The following is a 21,597-nucleotide window of genomic DNA, read 5'->3' as shown; positions in this document are numbered from 1 at the left end:
TTCTGTTCCTTCCATAAGACTCCCTTAATATTTCATTATTGGGGAACACGGACCTACATCCACAGAGAAATCAATTGTATGTGGGTAGAACAGAAATCTGTTTATTTAAATGCTGTTTCCAGTGAACGTATCCTCATATTTAGTACTTTTTGATTAGTCTTAGAAAATTAATGAGATGCATCAGACCACTTCAGGGTAAGTACTATGTTTTGACATGTTCAGCTGCTAACAAGTTTAAGTAAAGGTGCATTTCCTTTTCTTGCCTTGTTTGCAGTCTTGCTATGCAGCCTTAGCCATGATGTTTTCTCCCTGGGTTTGTGGATCAGACATACCAGAAGGTGGAGGTGTTAAGGAGGTGTGATGCTTACTTACACGTCTGAAGTTGTGTGCAGGGGCTGAAGACACCCATTGCTCAGGGCTGTGCAGCTCTTAGTAAGAGAAATATCATTTTGCTGTTGATTAAAATGGTTTATGGAGAAGGCTGTCTTCAGAACTCTCAACAAGTGGGGCTGTATCCTTGAATTGCTGGAAGTGGAAGGCACGGCTGCTGTTGGGTGCACGTCAGGGCAGCAAGGCAGGAGAGACATGGAGATTAGCACTGGGAAACAGAAAAAGGCAATGAACTTGACACTGGTAGCTGGAACAGTGAAAAGATCTAAGCTATGACAGACTTTGGAATATGGATGCAGACGTTCCGTTTTTGTTGAGTGCTTGATCTGACAAAATTAAATTCTGAAGGGATAAACTGAAAATCATAGTATGAAAACAGACCAGAAAAAAACAATGACAAGTGGCAAAAGTTTTTGGCAACTTTATTTAAGCTAACAAACGAATTTTCACACTGCAAAGTTATAAATTAATTTTAATAGGCTGATCCAGATGGTCCATTTGGAAAATGGATAGCTTGATCTGTTGAAAATTAAACTAAATTTATCTCTCTCATACTTCAAACTGAAGTAAGCGTGAGAAGAGTGCCCATTAAGTCCAGCTCATACAGATGGACCGGCAGGTCACACATGGGACTAATCTGATTCATTTTAAAAATAAATGCATGAGTTATTGAATCAGGTTCCTGTTTCAAGCCCTGCATGTGAGCGTGTGTGTGTGCTGCCCTTTCAAAGGGACTCACAAATGCTTCAGTGCATTTTTAACCTGTGTGTTTCCATTTTAATTCAACTTCCTTGCCAAAAAACATAATTAGTTTTCAGTGCCTATCATTTAGTGTTAGACCCAAACACTAGATTGATTAGGTCAGCCATTTGTTATTTTAAGGGCTATGTCTCCATCCTTCATTTATGAAGAACATGAGCTCAATAGTCTTGGGGAGAGAGCTGGCCTTTAGAAACTGGGAAGGGGAAACTCTCTGGGGGCCCCTCCAGCCTTTTAGCTTCTGGGTGTTTTTAACAGAGCCATGAATGCAGATTTGTAAATTTATTGCAGTGCCATCTGTTTTTTTTGCAGGAACCGTATTATTGTTGGCTCGTATCTGTCTATTGTGGTGGTCACTCCCCGGGAGCTTGCCCTCATAGTCCTAAGGAAAGTGATGAATAGTGGGGGTCAACATGAATAGGTCACAGGGCAGCTGTCCAGGGCTGCCCTGAACTTGATTACCCCACTGGTTTTTAAAGAAGATGGGCACAATGCTGGTTGTTTAAAAACCTCCCTCCCTTCTCTTCAGTGCAGCAATAATGAAGTGCCTTTTGCTGCTGTGGTTCATCTGTGGGCGAAGGTGCCTTGTGGGGAAAAGCTGGCAACAGCAAGGCTGCCACAGTGTACCTCCTGCAAACCTCACATTGGACTCTGCTGTCTTTCTGCAAGCTTCCAGATGGAAGTCCGGGGGAAAAAAATCCATGTCTGTTACCCCATTCAGACAAGCCCCTTAGCATTTTCAAGAATTCTCCCTCTTACAGTTTTGGCACAGAATATTACCTCAATTCACTCTAACAGATTTGAGATAATTTTCTAAAATTACATGTAGCACCTAAAACGTGCTCTGGGCGCTATTTCAGAGTTAAAATAGGCAGAGTTAAAATAGGCTTTAAACTTAAGAGTTTAAAGCCAATACTTAAGAAAACCTTGAGAAGCAGAAAGTGGCGGAAGAAGGTAGAGGAAAATGAAAACAAGCAATTGTTTAGTGGTTTGCTTTCAGCTGGCAGCCTCATCCCACTGCTTAGGGCTCCTTCCCAAGTGTATTTCTCCTCTGCAAAAGTGTTTCTGTCATGCAAAATTGAAGCCCTTTTTTTGACTGATGAAGAATGTTCCATGGTGTGGAAGAAGAGAGGGTCCTTCAGCTATTTCCATCTCTTCAGGGAAGATGCTGCACTTCAGATTTGCCTTCTGGGGCAGAGCAGTCCTAGTCTATGAAGTTATCCTGGTTACTTCATCTTTTACACGCTTGATAATAAGGAGTTGCTGATTGAAAAGCCCCCTGAAATTGCTAGAGGTACACCCTTAGCCTTACTTGCAAGATTATTTGTCCTTTTCAAGTTATTTTTCTCATTATTCTCAAACAGCAACAACAACAAAAATAATTTCCATTCCTTTGTGACACTTATGGTGTGTTAAAAAGCTATCCAAAGCGGGATGTGCTGGAGTCTAAGTTACAATGGGAATGCTGCCTTGTGGCGGAAAGGCCACTGGGCTCTTTCAGCATTAGTGCTAATAGGAATCTGTCACCCCGCATTGCTGCATTCCTCTGTAATTGAGTAAATTGCAAGTGTTGTCTGCTCCCCCCTGCCCTTTGTGTCCATGTCCACTTACCATCCCGAAGAGCGTGGGCAGTGATAAATAAAGCACTGAACAGGGCTCCCAGCTCTTTGAAAGCAGCATGTTGCCAGCCCCCTAGTTATATTTCTTTAAGTGTTTATGTTTTTCTGTATTCTTTCTCTTGTGTGGCTGGAACCCTGGGGATCCAAAGCCATGAGAGAGGCCAAGAAGCTAACAAAAGTAGCTGTCCCCTTGTTAGCTTGTTCCTTTCTTCTTTAAAAAACAAGATGAAAACCATCTGGCTCAGGGCATTACATTTTCCTCCCCCATGCACCTCTATAGATGAAGAGTTTCACCTGCAGTGAGGGTTTACATTGATTAGGGAGGGAGCAGTAATTCAAGCCTCCATCCACTTCAGTGGTACTTTGCAGTCTTTAAAGGTGCTGACCCATTGAGTTAAACTGTCAAGGGAGGATAAAAAAGGATCTTCATCCCAGGAGGTAACAGCTGCCAGGTTTTCAACACCTTGCACGCTGCTGGAAAAATGTCACAAATTGTCAATGGAAAGAAAAATCACTTGGCTGCCATCTTCCCTTAATGATATGCCTTATAAAATGAAAGATTTAAGGGTTTAAAAATCAGCAAGTAGCTGTTAGGGAAAAAAATATCCTGGGGGGTTTTGAACAATGGGCCCAACAAGATGTATCCTGAAAGACTGCAAAATAATGTGTCCAAGTTACAATAACCGGGTCTGATTGGGATGACCATGGTTGTGTCTGCACAGTGGGACAAGAGGGAAGTAAAAGCAGCAGCTTAGAAGTCTAACATTACCATGCCTGTATTTAAAAAAAAAAAAAGTAGGAAAAGTAGTCTGATTCATAAGCCAGTGAACTGCGAGAAGACATACTGTATTCCTGCTCTTCTGAGGACAATTTGTTTTCAAGCAGCTACCAGATGGCTAAATACCACGACATTTTCTTTTTCCTTCCTTTCTTTAACAAGAGATCTAGTTTGCCTTGGTCTTTGTTTTTGTTTGTTTTAATGCTTTTACGTAGCTGAACAACCCCGTGGTGTTGGGCATTGTGGCATACTCCTTTTTGTGTTTCTCCCCCTTGTGCATTGATGGATGAGTTTAAAAAAATCTCCAGCTTTAATGTAATTTCAGGTAACAACCATATTGGACTAAGGTTTTTTGTTCGCATTGTCTTGAGTTTTTTTTGTTTTAGGGGCCTTTTTTTTCATGTTTGTTTTAGTAAGTCATTTTAATTGTACTGGGTAATTAGAAGGTACACACAGCCAGGGGAGCTTTGTTATGGTAATTGCTCAAGGAAACCCACTCCCCAACTACCACTGCTGTGTGTTAAGACACGTCTTCCCTCTAGTGGCAATATTAAGGACTCTGGCTTTCACAGCCAGCAAGGTGTAATTGCAATATGACAAACTGTGCTTTAGGGAAAATCCTGTAAATGATCTAGTTTTTTTGTTTGGCTAGTCTTTATTTTGTCATATGACTTTCTGTGGAGATGATCTTTCCCAAGGCTGGGCTAAGGATAACAAAAATTTCATCTTAAGAAAATAGTCGAGGCGGATCCTGGGTAATGTCTTACAGCTTGACTTAATTCCAGTCTTCTTCTTAATTACCTGTTTATAAAAACGTTTTTAAATTTGTTAAGATTACTTAATTCTTTCAGAAGAAGCACCTCATTTGAAATAAATAAATAAATTGCATTTATTTTAAATAGTCCATGTGAAAGACCTTTAAAGGCTAATTAATGCAAGTCTCCTAAGACTCTAAGTAAGCTGAAAGCGATCTTTCCAAATCTGCTGGAGTGATTTGTTTATATAACTTCCCACTTCTGCTGTATTCTTCTGAGTCTAATAACTTTTTTTTTCTAACCGTTTGGCAATTTGCGCTTAGCTACAAAAGCCCTTGTTCAAAAAGAACAGTTTAATAATCTTTTCCCTGAAAATGACTTGAAGGGAGGGTATGGGTTTTGTCTTTTTGCTGTGTTTTTATTAGTGTTATCTTTCTCTGATAAATCATGTAATTACTAACTATTGGGGGGGGCAATCTTATTGAACTCCTGGGTTGCAGCTTCTATTAAGAAGTGGAGCTTTGTTCAGGGACTGGGGATTCATGGAATGAATGGCCAAAGAAATGGATTTCAGTTGGCAGGAAAGCTGCACACACATGGAGTTCTGCCTGAGGTTCGAGGCTTCGGGCTGGTGCTCAGTGTTCATCCAGAGCTGCACAGACAAGAGTAGAAATGTTTACGTGTTTGTGTCGAAGAGCAGGATCATACTTTCTTTAAAAAGAAAAATGTAACCAAAGACACTTACGGAATGAGATCAGATACAGCTCTATCTTTAGTGAACCATAGTCTAGTGCCTCTGTGGCATTTTAAACCTTTGGCTGAGAGTGAATACAGCTTTGTGGTTCCCCTGCTTCTGACATGATTTGGTGCTCCCATATATTTGTAGGTTTCTTTTTTTCTTTCATTAGAGCTTGTTTGGCTATAGGGCTGCTTAACACTCTTCTCAAAAGGCTTTTGCAAGGTTAAAGGAATGCAGCTTGGTAACAAGTTTGTGTCATTTTAAATATATACCTCCCAGTAAATAAGGAGGAGTCTTGCAATCAATCCCTTTTAGTGTGTTATATGTTTCACCTGACAACTAAACCCTCTATTGATTAACCATTACTTTGTTAGATAATCTTGTGTCATTGAAGCCACTGTAAAAATTAAACTCTTTAAAATGTTTTACCCTAGCAGCAGTGCGAAAATTGAAAACTTGTTCAAAATTACAGCCAGCTTCCACAAAGAGGGTAGTTTTCAACAAACTGGTTTATGCTTGCATGCTTTATATGCAATATAAAAACATATTAAAGCACTCCAACGCAAAGCTATCTGCCTGTAGCATTGAACCAGGCTACCACTTCAAAATACTTTCCCTTGATGAAGAAACCTCTTATTTTGATGAAAGGTGAGGAGAAACTTCAACAGTTTTGGTGCAGATTAGATGAGATATGTAAAAGGGTCAAGCTTTAAAGGCAAACTTGAGAAATATCCTTTTCTAAGGCTTCGTTTTGGCTTTGATTTTCCTGCTTTTCTTTCAGGTAAGTCAATGTTCCCATGGGCATTGGAACAAATGAAAGGAGGTACTTTTACATTGCAGTGTAGCATTTGACACCATCAAATGTTTCACCTAATATGAGAGGCTCTGCATTATTACTTGATGATATGACTTTAATTCTGCTTTCAGAATTCACTAGTCTATTCACTGGACCTATTCACAGTAACTATTAGTGTATGAACAATATCAGATAAAACCAAATCTTCATGTCCAGCAGCCATTTTGTGTCTCAGTAACTGCTGCCTGCAAAAAAGCATTTGGAGACCAATAGTACTGCCTTGACAATATATTTTCCAAGCTTCAAATGACCTGGCCTCATGAGCCAGATGCAGCTTCTTGGTAACATTGGCAGTACTTTTCAGTTGAGACCCATCAAGTGGAGTGACATTACCTCTTTTTCCCCTGGACTTTTAAGGGAGAACTAGGTTTTCTGTGTTTTGCTTTCAGCTCTTTAAAACATTATAGAACACGCGTGTGAATCTTCTTTGCCTCTTTATTCATCCTGCAAGGCATTCTTCTGTGAGAATGTGAAAATAAGAACTTTGCAACTTTGCAAAGACAGTAATGTATGTCAAACTGAAGAGTACTTTATGTTTTATTATCAAATATGCATCCTGGTGTGTTGCATCCACAATATACATTCTTTTTAATTTTCTCTTTTCCCCTTCTACTGAGAAACAAAGAGCTGCTGAAGGACTAAATGGTCGTCTGGTAATTTGGCACATACATAAATCCTTATAGCAATAAAATTACTGTGTAAAAGTTGGCTCTTACAGTAAAAGCATGTTCTTGTCTCCTTCTGTGGTTGGAAAGGTTGGGAAGGAGGAGTTCCTTGGCATGTTGTCAAAGGACAGAGAGATATATTGATAGCATGAGGATGCCCAGGTCAGTCAGACCCAGAGTCAGCTCATCTGCTGCCAACTCCAGACTGTCCGTGGAAGGTGCTGCTGGATGAGAGCAAAGCAGTCTGGCCTCTCTTGGTACTGCATTTCCCTCCTGTTCCTGCAGCATCTACTGCTGTTGCACTAGGCATGAATGGAGGATATCTGTGCTGAGTATCTCTGGAACTCCTGTCCATGAGTTTGTTTAGTCCCTTTTTCCACTTCTGACAACGTTCTCTGCACAAAGCACCAGAAGTTCACTGCCAGCTGTGTGGAAAAGTATTTCATGTTATTTCATGTTATCATGTAGGCTATACTAGTTCCATCAAGTGTCAGAAGTGCTGGTATTGTGGTGTTTGATGAATAAATTATGCTGGAAGTTCAGTTAGTGCTGTTCTCACTGAAGTCTGATTTGTGGGTTATTAATTAAGCAATACACTGGAATAATTATTTGTATTTGCATTCTGACATACATGTAACTTTTGAATAGAGCATAGTGAGCTTCTTTCATTCTCAGAAAATGCTGACATCTTTAGGTTTAGCATTTAGTATTTCATATTTTGTGTTTGGATTGTCTACTCTTTCCAATTTGAGAATGTGGAGAAAGCCTGTTGTAAGCCCAGCTTTTAAAAAGCTGGCCTGCAGCCAGGGTTTGTGCATACCTGTCTTGGAAGGAAAAAGACTGACATGATTTGAGTTCATGGTTCGGTTCACAGAGCCACAGACTTCCTTGTTGCTTTCAGTAAATGTTTTTGTGGCTGAGCTTTTGATCTGCAAAGTGGAGTTAGCAGTAGTTTTCCTCAAGTCAGGGCTCCTTAGAAAATTCAGTATTAGTATGAAGCAGACAAGTTGTGCAGAAATACTGCATATGGAATTTTAGAAATGAAATTGCAAGTGAAAAAAATCACAGATTTACAATAAATGGGTTAAATTACACAAATGTATAAACTGAACAAAGAATCTTACAAACTCTTCATGTTTAATCACCTTCAAAATCTGGTTGAGTTTAACTAATACTATGACTGTAAAATGAAGTTTGCATGGTATTGTCTGAATGTCAGTGCAAAGCAGATGACACCAACTTTTTGCCTATCAGTTGGATGCTGTATCGAAGCCCCAATTTGTAGTAGTTTATACCATTCAGATCTTTCTTCTGAGGAGAAGGTTTTATGTGTACCAGTGCGATGGTTTTATGATGTTGGCAAGTATTTGCAAGAAGCAATCAGACTTCTGTTTGCTTGGCCTAATCCAGTTTGAATCTGAGCCTCTCCTGCTGAAAGATGCACTTTGTTCATCTGCACAGCACCTTGAAAGAATTCATGTGTTTGAATTTTTCAGTTTCTCCTTCTGGGCCTAGAGTCAGAAATTGCTTTCTGGCTGCTAGTCAAAGCAGATATCAATGTTGTGACATGTAAGGAGAACTGCTGGAGCCAGAATATTCTGCATTCCTGTCTGTCACTGGTTGTGTTATGGTTAGAGAGCTCACTGAGAAATAAAACATGAACTGCCAAAGCAATGAAGATATGGCTTCTGTGATCTCATTTCTGTTTTGTGGTGGACTTGAAAGGGGCTCTGTAAATAGGTAAGGTGGAAAGAACTGTGATTTCCTTAATTTCTCCCATAGTGAATTGTACTATGCTGACCCAGTACAGGAATCACTATACTGATTTCCCATGGTGTGCAGTAAGGAATGTTTCATGAGGGTCATAAGGACTTAGGTGAATGTTATAAACTGATTGGGAACACTGGCTTTGTGGACATATCTCCTATCACTCAGCATAAACCCCTTTTAATCTCTGAATTCCTGCTCTGACATCCTTTGCCATGTGCTCCTCTGCCAGTTTTTGTGTTGCTGCTGACAGTGTTTTGCACAGTCAGGCCTCTGGCAGAGAGGCAAGACAGGTAATTTTGCTGTGGTGATGGAGCTTTGGGGCAGAGGGGGAAGTTTAGGAGCCCTTAACATGCCAGTGTTCTCCACGGATTTTGTAACCTGTGGGAGGTACAGGGTTGAAGTAATTTCAAATCAAGCAAATGGAAATCGTAGCAAGCCCTGAAAAAAGCATCTCCAGAGATTTCCAGTGAGTATTACAGAGAGAAAACTGACAGTAAGGCAGTCTTAAAAGTATCATGAATGTTAGTGTGCTTTACTTAGGGCTCTTGAAAATGTCTTTGTAACGAGTTAAATTTCATTTTCTTTCAGCATCTTTTTTTTCACGCAACTATTTGAGGTGGCAACATCTCTGTGGTCCACCTTCTGCTCTTGAAACAAACCAAGCTGGTGCTTGCTTTTGAGCTGCCACTTTTGCATGGCAGCATTTTTCTGTAAATGGTGGCAGGTGTATAAATCCCATACTGAAGCTCTTAGATGCAAAGGTGCAGAGGGTGAGGAGAGCCTCCATGTGGAAGCTCCTGAGTTCTTCAGGAACTTCATATTAATTCTTCATATTAGTTTAAACAGCTAAATCGACCAAATTATAATTTTAAGCCCACTTTGTAAGTATTGTTCATACACTTCCCTCAAAAGGGAAGGAGACTGTGATGTGTTCTGCAAAGACTGAAATCTGCAGCCCCAACTGGGGATCATTTGGGCAGGACAGTATTAAAGAAAAAAGACATTCTCCTTTAAAAAATTTAAAAAGCTTTACATTACTGAGAACATTAAATACAACAATGAAATGTGGTCTGCATTTGCTCCCTTCTGATTATAACCTTTGTTGTGTCTCATGTGTTTTGCATTTTATATTTTGATAAAGTTGGATGTTTATTCACATTTGACATGCTCTCTGATAACTAGTGTGTAGGAATCACTTTGCTTTAATTGTTCCATTATGCAGCATTTTGTGAAAGAACAAAAACTGAAATGAGATTTTTTTTCCATTTTCAAAGGAACAGAGAAGAAAACTCTTTTTCTTTGTATTTTTATATTGTAAAATTGTACATAGCTTCTCAGAGGACATGCATGCCCTAAACATAGACTTTTACTGCAGACTACTTTATTTTGGTTTGAAACATTTACATCTTAGAAAAAGGAAATGTACTAGAGTAGTACAGTTAGTGTAGATTTCTGTGCCAAAAATGTGATGCCTGAAAGAAAATTGTATTCTTCTATTCATAATCATTTTAATCTTTCTGCAGACCTACAACAGCTGTGCCAGACTGTGCTTAAACCAGGAAACAGTATGTCTAGGAAGCACTGCTATGAAGACTGAAAATTGTGTGGCCAAAGTAAGTAAGAGAACGGCTTTGGTTTTGAGGGATTTTTAGCAAATTGCTCATTATTAGTCAATGAAAAGTTCTCATTGAATATTAAAGTTAGGAAAAATTATTTAAACAAAGAGCTAGTATTTTGGGTAGGCTTTCCTATCCTTCAATGTAAAGATTTTAGACTTGCTGTTTTTCTCTGCTGGAAATAATTGCTTGAGTCCTGAGCTATGTAGGATTGAAGGGTTCATTCTGCTATACAAGTAATAGGCTTTTCCAGTGGGATGACCTGTGCTGGCCATGTAATTAGCTGTGGCAACTTCAAATGATAAATGTCCAAATACATATGAGAAATACTGCATGAGAGCTTTTTCTATCATGGTTCCCTTTCTTAGCTACCAGAAGGGAGGTGCAAAAAGACTTTTCAATTAAAATCCAGTGAACACTGTACTTAAAGGAAAGGGACAAGGGAGATATTACAGTCAGAATACTAAGAAAATGAATTTATTATTCTGTCATGGAAAAGTAATTTCTTGACAACTGAAGTAGATGTGATTGGAAGAGATGAGGGGCCATTAGCCACCCTCTTTTCTTAGAATTCAGCATAAGTAGAGTAAAACAATGTCCAGCATGGTTTGTTTGTGAATGGAGGACATTTGAACCATGATGATGTGTGGAAAGGCTGCGTGAAGGATGCGTTTAGCCTTGTGTAAGCTTTGTATTTCCACTGAAAGGAAGTTTAGAATGGGCATGCAGGACAGATCAGTGCATGCAGCCATCTGTTACTGAAACCAGCTGGCATTTTGTTGCTCCTCTGTTGCCACAAACCCGACCACTCAAAAGCCTGTTTTCTCTTTCAGTTATTATTCCTTGATCTTCTTGAAGTCCATTTCTTTCATACTTTGATTGGTTGTTAAAGGTACCTTGTCCCTTCAGGGGCCACTTTTGTATTGACCTTTAAGATAATTTCCCAGCTAAATCTTTGCTAGGGTTTTGCTGGTGAAATTTGGATGTCCCTTTACTTTTGACTCTTGACAGCAAATTGGCTGCTGTAGAAGTTTGTAATGGTGCTTGCAGATGGCTTAGCACTCATAAACTGTGCTTGACATGCCAGTTGCCTTCCACTGGAGAAGTACTTCTGAGAGAAGCTACCAGTTCTGGTACAAAGTCCTGGTACAAAGTTTAATATCAACACTTCCATTCTTCACATGCCTGGTCTTTCACACTGCTTCCCAGGGTGCTTTATGATACAGACTAGTTGAAACACTTTAGGCAGAGCAGCTCTGGCTCAGTTGTCTCATCATAGAGCATTGTTCTGATGCCATAAAACAGCTCACAGCAAGCTCATGGGAGTAAACCATTCAACCTCATCTGCTCTACAGTGTCCTGTTTGACCTGATTGCCTCACTGGGGAGCAAGGGTGCCCAAGAAGTACAGCTAATTTAAGGGGTGCCTCTTTTAAATAAAATCACATACTTTAACAACTTCATGTCCTACATAATAGCTCTCCAAAAGTTATGTTTTCAGCAGGTTTGTGGTAAGAGGTGTGGGTAAGGCTCAAGGCAGGCACAGCAAGACTTGTTTCATGCTACTGAGGATGAATTTGAGACATCATCCTAGAGAGAAAAAAGTGTGTGTTTTTTATTGTGTCTCTATATGCTGTAGGGCAATATATATGTATAGATACTCTTGGATAGTCTGCCATCATATATATATATGGGAAACTATATATAAACACACACACACACACACACACATATATATATATATATATTTAATCTTTCTCTAAAAAAAACCATAAGGACTTTTCTGGGGATATAATTCCTCTAGTACAAGCTTGCCTGGCTGTTGTACTCCTTTCCTTTGCCTTCCTATCTACAAACCAAATGAAGTAGGTTCTAAGAAAGCCTGTCTTTCAAATTCCAGAAGTGTCAAAGCATTTATAAATCCAGCTATCTAAATGCAGATGGTTCAGTGATGGCATAGGCAAATGGCACAAGTGTTAAATGTTCCCTAGGTGAAGAGCTTAAATGGGATTTTGGGAGTCCAGAGGCCTTCTCCTACGTGTTTTATCCTTCATGATTGATATGTTTTATAGCCTTGGACTTTAAAATGTTTTGTCAGAAAGGTGAATGTTGGAAGGTGCTGCAGTTTGCATTGTCAGCAGCACTTTTCTGAACATATTGTAGGGGGTTCTATTTTTTTTTAACTTGCTGTGAAACAGAAAGGGTTACTTTGGAAATCATTATTTACTTTTCCTGCTTCTGCAGTGCAGTGTTAACCCTGACTGGGAGCCACTGTCTGCATTATCACCTGCTTGTCAGATGTTCCAGTCAGTCTGCAAGAGACAATAGTTTTTCTGAAAACTAGATTTCTGATTCTGCACCTACTTACAGAAAAGATAATTGTGCTCTGTTAGAACTGTATTAATGGTATTTACTGACTGTGTGCTTGACATTTCTATAAGTTTGTTCAAAGAATGAAATTCAGTTACCCTTGAGGCCACACATATCAGTATTGAGGTATCTTCTCTCAGATTGGAGCACTATCCATTTGTTAAACTCTTATGTGAATGGGTGATTCTGTACAGGACATCCAGTGTAAACTACCAAGCTAACAACTGGCATTCTTCCTAAAATAGAGGGGGGGAAAAACAGATATATGTAATCAGGTGTGGAAAGCAGCATAGGGCCACAGTATTTTGATCACTCAAGGAAGTTTGTGTTTGTTAATAACCCTTGTCTGTCAGGTTTTGTGTACAGTGTCATGCTGCCACTGCAGCCAGATGCTCATGCCTTTTGCAAACCTATGAATTAACTAGTTTTAGTCAGACATTTAAAAACAAAGCTAAAATATAATATTCTGATGAATCTTTGTGTCTTGTTCTTAGCTCTACTTTTCTAGTATTTCCTCTGAAACTTCATTGATAGGACTTGGACATGTTTGGGTGAAAGCAAATAAGTAACATTAGAAATTGTTTCAAGTGTGTGCATGTTTTGACTGAAGAGCTGGTATCTTAATAAAAAATTTTACATTGTGATGGACAGATTTCACATATGTGATCTGTAACGTCATTTCCCTCCCATGTGCCAGAGTTTTTCTGTTCTTTTTTGCCATCTTTTTGCCCATTGCCTTTGAGTGATCAACAAGTCTGATGTATATTCAAGCTAGTGTCTTTTAAAAGGAAATGCAAACTCTGTGTCTTACGTGTGTATGTAACACACACAGGCACACATATTTAAAAACTCCTTCTTTTCGTTTCTTTAGAAAACAGAAAAATCTCTGCAAGAGGGCTTTTTTTATTGATACTACTGATGTGCAACCACAAGTGGACATCTTCCTCAGGAACTGGAGCTAGGTGCTTAAATAAGGTAGAAATGTAGCATGGACCTGGGCTCCAAGGACAGGGTGTTTGATTTTAATGAGGCTTATTGAAATCTGGCCAAATGAGCATCTGTTCCTATTGTTTGTTCCATATTTTGTAAGCCAGTATCTTCAGGCAGATAATGGTGTTGGTGTGTGCTTCATCCTCAATTAGAGAGGGACATAGTTAAAAGTCCCCTGGCATCTGGTATGCCACTATAATTTTTTTATGCTCCTGGGTGTGCAAACAAGTTTCTCTTCTGCTCTGTACCCAGGAAATCTGTGGTGACCTTCACACTTTATGTTTGATGTGTGGTGAGGGATGCTCTGGTATGTCTCTAGTCTCTTTGGCTGAATCTTTGGATGGATTATTCACAGTCCTGTTTTATACAGAGGTCTTACCTTTTCAGCCTTTGATTATGTGGTGTGTTAGGTCTGAGTTTTGCTGTTTGCTTCGAGTTTGTTAGATTTTGCATTTTCCTGGATTCTGGAAATAAGCTTTTGATTCCAAGTGCTCTTTTCTTTCCCAGCAAGAGATTGGTGTATAGCTGAGCTCAAGAGTTTTGCAGTCAATACCCATTTCCCCCATTCATTAGATAGAGTTTACTGTTTATTAACTCCTCCAGTTGGTTCCAGTTCATCTGTATCTTCTGTACAAGGAAGTGTTCTCAGTTTCATTTTGCACATTGAATTCTCTCCTCCTTGTGCCAGAGACAGGCACCCTATAGCATCCTTGGGAGAGGCAGCACTGATGAGACCCCTTCAAAATGGCATGCAGCATCCCCAGGTTTCTCCTTAGTTCTGAACTCAGCAGCAGCAGCTGGGAGAGGTTCTCTGCCTCTACCCTGATTTAAGTAAAACTGGAAGAAGAAAAATAGTCACGCACATCACCCTTGAGAAATCAGACTTCTGTTTCAGACTGCTGCTTGCTACTTGCATTTGATAACTTGCTTTTTAAGGTTCTGGCAAACTAAGGGACTTCTCAGGGTCTTTTTAGCATTTTCCATCTTTTAGGGAATCTTTGCTTTTCATCATACTTCTGAAGGTGGAACGGAGCTCTGTTGTGCTCAGTTCTGGAAAAATAGAACAGGCCTTGGCACTTCCAGCATGTTATGTGAAATTTCCTTTCAAAGATGCATCTTATTATTTAGCTATAGCTACACATTTTACACTCTAGGGTGATTCAGCACGGAATGGTAGAAATAGCTGGTAATTGAAATCTTCTTTCCTTTGTCAGTTCTTTCTGCATCACTACTTTCGAATTTTTAGAGCAAACATAGTCTGCACAATAATAACATTAAGTCTGGAATTTTTATATGAATTTAAAGGAGAAGCCACTAGCAGTCTTTAATAAAGAAGCATTTAGGGTTCCAGGCTGGATGTTCCAGTTGGCAGTAGGACAAATTGATCTGAAGATGTCCCTCTTGTACTCTCAAGTCCCTTTATGTCACAGATTGATGGCTCTTTTTTTCCAGAGAGTGTGTCTGCATTTACTTTGCATGAATAGCACAACCAGCTCAGAGTTCTGCTGTGATGTACCACTGAGTCAGTATATCTTCAGATAATGCATAGTTTTCTAGTGCTTTTGAAGCCTTTCCGGTCTCTGAGATTGAAATTAGAGCAATTTAATAATGAACATGTGTTATTTGAATAGTTACATTCAGTTTCTTGATATTTGTTCAGCTGTTTTAATAAGAAAGTAGTGTTCACTTGATTTTTAGTATTAGACTTCTGTGTAATGATGCAGAGGGACTGTCAGTGGACATGCTTCCAGCCCCAAATGCCTCGATAAGGTATCCTCTACTGTGTCTTGGATATACCTTTCTCTGGGAGGGGCAGCAGTTTTTGGGGTTGTTGCAAACAAGATAAACAAGATAAACACTGGGTGATAGAGATGTAACTTGCCCTTCTCTTGGAGGTATTCTCTCTGTAATAAGAGGGTTGTGTGAATGGCAGGCATTGCAGGGACATTACTGGGAGTACTTAACATACAAAAGGTGCTTTGAAAGTGAATTCTCAGACAGCAAAAGTAGAAAATGACATCAGAGGTTTATCTAAGAGCTTTGACCTAATGATGATTTTCCTGTCACAAATATGACTACTTTTATTTTCGTTGCTAGTTTGTCTGTCTTTTCTTAGGTCATGACAATCTTTATGCTTTAGCTTCGTCTTGGTCTAATAGCCTCTTTGCAAATGATGGAGAAAGAAATGTGATATTCCTTTTCCCCCCACTCCACCCCACCATACACATTCTCCAGATTTTGATAGACTTGTTTTATTTATTTCCAAAATTATATCCGCAGGAAACAAGCTGTTTAAATTCAGATTATGCTGAAGCAAAATGGTCCTGGTATGAGAAGCAACGTGCTGTTTTATGAGCGCAGAGTCCCTTTTCTCATAACTGATTGATAGTAAATATTTTCCTGAAGAATTATTGCCAACCATGAACAGTGCAACTGTTTCACTTTTTTTTTCTGTGCTACTTGCTGTACCAGCCATTGTCTGTAATTAAGATCTACAATTCACAATGCAGACGTTTGCACTTCCTCTGGGTCTGAGCTATTTATAAGGCATTTCAGCTGTTCAGAGTTTCTTTTGAGTGTTAAACTATGTGTAAACAGGCTTCTTTAGTCTTCAGTTACACAAACATTGAGGAGTGGTTGTCATTTCTGCTGCTCTTACCACCCAAAATGACTTTGCATGTCAATGAAACCACAAATTAAAAAAGAATTACACTTGGGGTTTTTTAAAATGCAACAGAGACTTTGAAGAAATAGCAATATAAAAGCTAACTCATACATTGCTTTGTAGCTGAGGGTCTCTTAAGCGTGTTATGGAGACCAGTTCTCCAAACTGCAGTAAGGATGGTCAGGCAGGGGATAGGCAAAATCTTGATATGAAGAATCATTTTCAAAGTTTGGTCAACTCAATGGAGATGTTTCTACTTTATGGACCCTGTGGTTTGGAATCTTGATAAAGCAAGTAGCATTATATTTCAGATTGAGTTCAGTAATTACTGGAAGATCCCCCCACAGTTAGAAACTCCATCTCACGTTTGAGTGGTTTCAAGGAAGAGTTTTCTTGTGGTCATGACAGTCAAGCTGGAGCAGGTTGCTTGTGGAGGCTCTGCAGCCCCTGTCCTTGGAGGTTTTCAAGACCAGGCTAAATGAAGCCGTGAGCTACCTGATAGACCTCATAATGCACCCTGCTTTGAGCAAGAGGCTGAGCTGGAGGTCTCTTCCAGGGCTCTCTTCTAAATAAAATCATCATGGAATCCTCACAGTGTACGGTGAAGATGTAATACAAGTCTTTTAAAATTTAGAAACTGACCTGCATCCTTAGTCAAAATTCCCCTGCAACTATATTATGTGTAGCATCATATACTGTAGTTCCTTACTGTGTGTTTGCTGGTTTGATGATGGATGCTGTGCATAAAGAATTACAGCCTTGAGGTCTTCATTCAAGATCCATCAAATTAAGCTTGTAAGGGGCGTTTACCTGGATAAGTGTTACAACCAAACTGGACTTGAATTTACAAAGTACTTCAAGATCCTTTGTGTTGGAAATGTGAAACAGTCTGGAATCCAAAGCCATCAATGTCTTCGGTGATAAACGATGGCAGACATGAGGGGAAGCATTGCTTTTTAAGTAGTCACCTGCAGTGACAACACCCTCAGATGGTATGAAATATATGACATTAGATGAATTTTTAGTATTTTTCAAATATAAGAATTGAAAAAGTTGTTTGAAAATATGTCCAATTCTTGTGCTACAGCTCATGGTATGAAATGCTGTAATAACGGTTTCCTAGTGAAGCCCACTGCAGGGAAGCCACTGATGTGGCCAAGTATCAGATTTCAGAAGGCAGAGTGAGTTCTGAGTCCAGCTTAGCAAGAGAACACCCAAAAGCGAGGCTGTTTTTGCAGCGTGCTGGGGTGTGGGCGGGCTGGGCTGCAGGCTGCTCGCTGCGGGAGCGGAGCAGCGCGGGGCGGTTGGCGGCCCGGCGCGCACCGCAGCGCTGCCCGCTGCTGCGAGCCCCATCACCCGCACGCAGAGATCACATGGCTCCTCCAAAAGTCAAACGATCAATTCGCCTCGTTTTGGCTCTGTACTTAATGCACAAACAGTGCGATCTGCAGGGCTGTAATTGCATTGTTAGGGCCAAGGAACAAGCCTGTGCCTTTTCAGCAGACAGCTGGCAGGGAAAGAGGCATGTTGTTAGGAAAGAGAGAGGCAAGGCAAATAAAATTACTGCTAACGCTCAGAGATCGGCAGGAGTCCTACTTGCCTAATCTTACCGGTGGGAGCAAGCGGCTGTTGTAATCCAATTATAGCAGCATAAGCAATTTGTTAGACACTCCGCATAATGTAACAATTTCCCAATAAACTCTGACTTGTAATAACGTCGGCAAGAGCCCACATAAATCTGCCCGAATGGTGGGGGCTGGAGTGTTCGGCTGGGGGCTTGTAATTTGTGCCATCAGCACGTTTTGTGGAGTGTGGTGTGGTGCAGTCTTTCAGTGCAGGAATTTTAAGAGGAAAAGCGTGGCACGCCCCTCCAGGAGAACACCATTAGTGAGGGTCAAAAGAGATACCAAACAAAGCTAGGAGGTGGCTTTTCTAGGAGGGAGGAAAAACCAAACCCCAAATGCAAAGCTGAAGAGGATTTAAAAATATTAAAAAGCAGTAATGAAAACTGTAGCATTTTAAATTACATCAGGGGGAGGAGGGGGAACTAGAATTACATCTGGTTTGGAGGGGGAGGAAGGAGAATGCCCTTCTTTATGTTTAAGCCATTTAAATATTAAAAAAGAAGCTCAAGTCATGAAAGGGACGCTCTGTTCTTACAAGACAGCAAAACCACAGATCCTGTCTCAAGCAATTCATAATCTACAAAGGAAAAAATTAAAGCTTTTCTACTATCCAGTTACTCTCCCGTTGTCTTTCTTGCAGCTCCTAGCTGGCTTCGTGCATATTGGCACAGCATCTTGATGATGCGTCTGAGAGATGAAACGTAGGTCTAGAACCATTCACTTTGAGCGTACCCCAGTGAATTTAACTTTTTTGGCACAATGATGAATGTCCCCTCTGGTTCATGCAGATCTACACAAAGAACTAATCTAATTTAGATATTATTTAAAAGTAAAATCAGTCTGCTGTGCTCTGCCTGTCACTCTTGGAGTACATTGCCAGTTAGAGCATCATAGACGCCAGTTAAGGGTTTATGTTTAGCAAGATTTAGGGTAACAAATTTCTGTTAATCCCATTATTTAGCATTTCCCTTTGCTAAGATGTAGATAGGCAGCAGGCAAATTAAGGTAGGTCCCTTTATATACAACACAGAAACAGAGGTCCAGAATTTTCAGCATTTTCTAAACACTGCTCTGGTGTAAAAATGTCTGACTTCGTACTGCTAACAATACTTTATTAATTTCTTAGCTCTGAGATCCTGTGAGGCTTTAGTGTGGAGTGACATTTCTGATCCTGTTCCCAAGTTGTGGCAGCATAATGTCTTTATGTAGGGTAAAAAATAGTTCCAGCCATACGAAACAGCCTTTCTCTTATTTGGACCTTCTGCTCTCAAACCCTGTGCTTTGATGCTGGGCTGTGCAAGTTCTTTTGCTTAGCAAATAAAAAAAATTTTTAAAAAACCAAAAAACCCAGAAAATCAAACCCAATACTAAATCACTGACCTTGTACATACAGCTCCTACAATCATGCTGGACCATGCTTGCCGTTATGGTAGTACGGTATTTTGTGTGGTTATGGGGTGTATTTACATACTCACCTGCCATGCTAGTCCTGAGATGATTTTTATTTAAACTGTAGAAGAGTAGCTGAGAGGTGCACGCAGGCTGCCATGCGGATAGTGCTGCATATTTTGCCCTTCTTTATGTGGAAGTCAAGCTTCCATTGTTCTTAATCTTTGTTGTCTGGCAGCATATCAAAATAACAGGCTGAGACAGCAAGCACTTCCAAAAGTATCCTAATAAATATTTTCTTGCTACTTAAGTGTACCTTAAACTGTGTGTTTAAGGAGGGCAGGTATTATCTTAGTTTACCGAAGCTGAATCAATAAACTGCAGTGCTTCTAATAAAGCCACTCAGTGTCTGGGTTTAACTAATGGCTGATTTTCACAGCTTTGACAGTGAGCTGTGTGCGTTATTTTCTCCTGATATTGTAAAAATAATGAGAGCAAATTAGAACAATCAGTTTACCCCGATAGCTGCTGATTGGAGGTGATGGGCAATATGGCAGCGGGTAATCCATCTTCGGGCTCCTGTCACATTAACTTCAGCAGTGTGGAAAAGATCAGGCGGAGCGAGTGGGAATCCTGCCCAATCAGAAAGCTGAAATTAATGAGAAGAGCATTGTTCTGTGATCAACCTTTTAATTAGCAAGAGTGGAGATGGAGGGAGTGATGAAGCTGGCAGCACAGCTGCACAATGTTGGGCATGTTTTCGGTGAGGGGGAGGAAAAACATGGGTTTTAAATTACCCGTTCTGTGCTCCCTGTACACCGGCAGTGTGTCTTCATTCTAACCCCCTTAAAAGATCTTAATAAACAGCCACATCCAGGTTAATATTGCAAACGTGGCTGTTACTAATGAGTAGATTCAAAGTAGGTCGTTTCGGGGGTCATTTAGGAAAATGTTGATCACTGTTTACAAAAGAGAGAGAGAGAGAGAGTTTGCGGTTTGGTGTTAAAGTTTCACTGCATCAAGGAAAGAAGAGGAGATGGATAAAATTAGAGTAAGGGACTGCTTGTTTTAATACTCCTCTCCTTATTTAGTATATGTTTGAAATAAGATTCCTCAGCATATATTTGAAACAAGACTCCTCAGTTAAAAATACTGTGTGTGCCATGTGGCTTTCAGCAGCGAAAAAAGAGGAGACGTCAAATACTGGGTTGATTTCCTAATGCTCCTTTTTGTTGTTTTTTTCCCAATGTGTATTTTTTGGCCAAGTATTTTTTTTATTCACTTAACAACAAGAAATTATAATTAAAAATATTTGGCTGCTGTAATTGCTAGGATTGACTTGATTTTTTTTTCCTGGTGGTTTGAGAAAATCACAGTTTTCTCAAGTGCATTCTAAAAACAGACACTGGAGTTAATGGCTGTCAGTTCTGCATATCAGTCTTAGGAAAATCTTTATTTTTATAAAGAGAGAAAAATAATGGGGGGGGGGGAAGTGATATTACGGAGCAATTTCTAGGAAGGAAAATAAGAAATATTAGAAAATAATGTTTGCAGTGGAAACGCAGCTACTTCTGATTACCATGGTTCCTGTTCTTCCTTCCTTGCTCTCTGTATTGTTTTCAGACAATTCTTTTCTCCTTCCCTGTAATTCCCAAAGAAGTTGCAGTGGTAGAAGAGTGAAGCTTTGTCACTCTGGGCACAGTAGCTATGTTGCTTTTCTTTCATTTTTCCAGTCAGGATACAGGCTTTTACTTTTAGACTTTCTGCTGCTGAAAAGCAAATAAGCTCTTGTCAGTTTGCAAGAGAAGGCAGAAGTTGTGCAGGCTGTTTGTGTGAGCCCTGAGCTCACACCCAGCAGCAGCTCTGTGGTGCAGCAGTGTGCTGGGGAGGAAATCTGCTGTGGCTCAGGTTGGCTCCCTTGGGGTTTAGCTCCAGGCAGATCTCACCTGCTTTGCTCACTGTAGTGTTTGGAGCGTTCCTAGTTTTGTGAGGATGTTGTAATCTCTTTCCTTCTCTTCCCTCTTTAAAAAGTGAGGGCTTTGCATGAGTTTGGTTGTGTCCACATAGTTTTTATAGGCCAAACGATTCTGCATCTCCACAAAGAAGTCAACCTGGTAAAACACAGATTTTTTGTACTATCTAACCAGTTGTATTTCTAATATAATAATGAGTGGGGCTTGCAGTTCTGCTTGTAGAAGTTGTGTTAATATTTTTATTTGTAAGAAACAATTCCAATTTTTTTGTAACTTTGTTGCTATTTAACCCTTCAAAGTAGCATTTTATTTCAGCCTCCCACTCCCTGCAGCCTAAGGCAGAAATAAAATTTGGTGTATGGGATGAGCAGCATTCACTTAACAAACAGCTGTTCAATATTTTATTTTATTTGTACTGCTTGTTCTGTGCCCCAGGCTGTATTTATTGCATGCCTTTCAAGTCCTGGTCAGAATATGGAAATACAGACTTTCTCCTGGGGGTTTTCCCTGCACTTTCAGTGCTTCACAAACCTTAATTAATCCTTCCTGTGTTTCTTGGGATAAGTGTTGGACTCACTGCATCCTTTTTTTCAGATAAGTTCAAAAGTTATTCTAACGACTGAAATTCAGGGAGGAAAT

The 21,597-nt window shown here is 39.9% G+C and overlaps 1 protein-coding gene across 13 annotated transcripts in view; it reads left to right on the top strand.

Moving 5' to 3' along the window:
* The window catches only part of BTRC (beta-transducin repeat containing E3 ubiquitin protein ligase), a 119,487-nt gene that overhangs the window by 51,251 nt on the left and 46,639 nt on the right, over positions 1 to 21,597 (top strand). For 10 of the 13 annotated variants that reach the window (XM_079312431.1, XM_079312437.1, XM_079312425.1 and 7 more), the window contains one exon: positions 9,855 to 9,944. The exons of the other annotated variants lie outside the window; for them this stretch is intronic. In XM_079312431.1, the coding sequence (XP_079168557.1) occupies positions 9,855 to 9,944 (90 nt within the window). The remainder of the gene's footprint in view (positions 1 to 9,854; positions 9,945 to 21,597) is intronic. 13 annotated transcript variants of the gene reach the window in all.

This window comes from Erithacus rubecula (assembly GCF_903797595.1).
Source record: "Erithacus rubecula genome assembly, chromosome: 9".
Lineage (NCBI taxonomy): Eukaryota > Metazoa > Chordata > Aves > Passeriformes > Muscicapidae > Erithacus > Erithacus rubecula.
The sequence above is the reverse complement of the archived record's forward strand: the minus strand, read 5'-3'. Positions and strand labels throughout refer to the sequence as shown.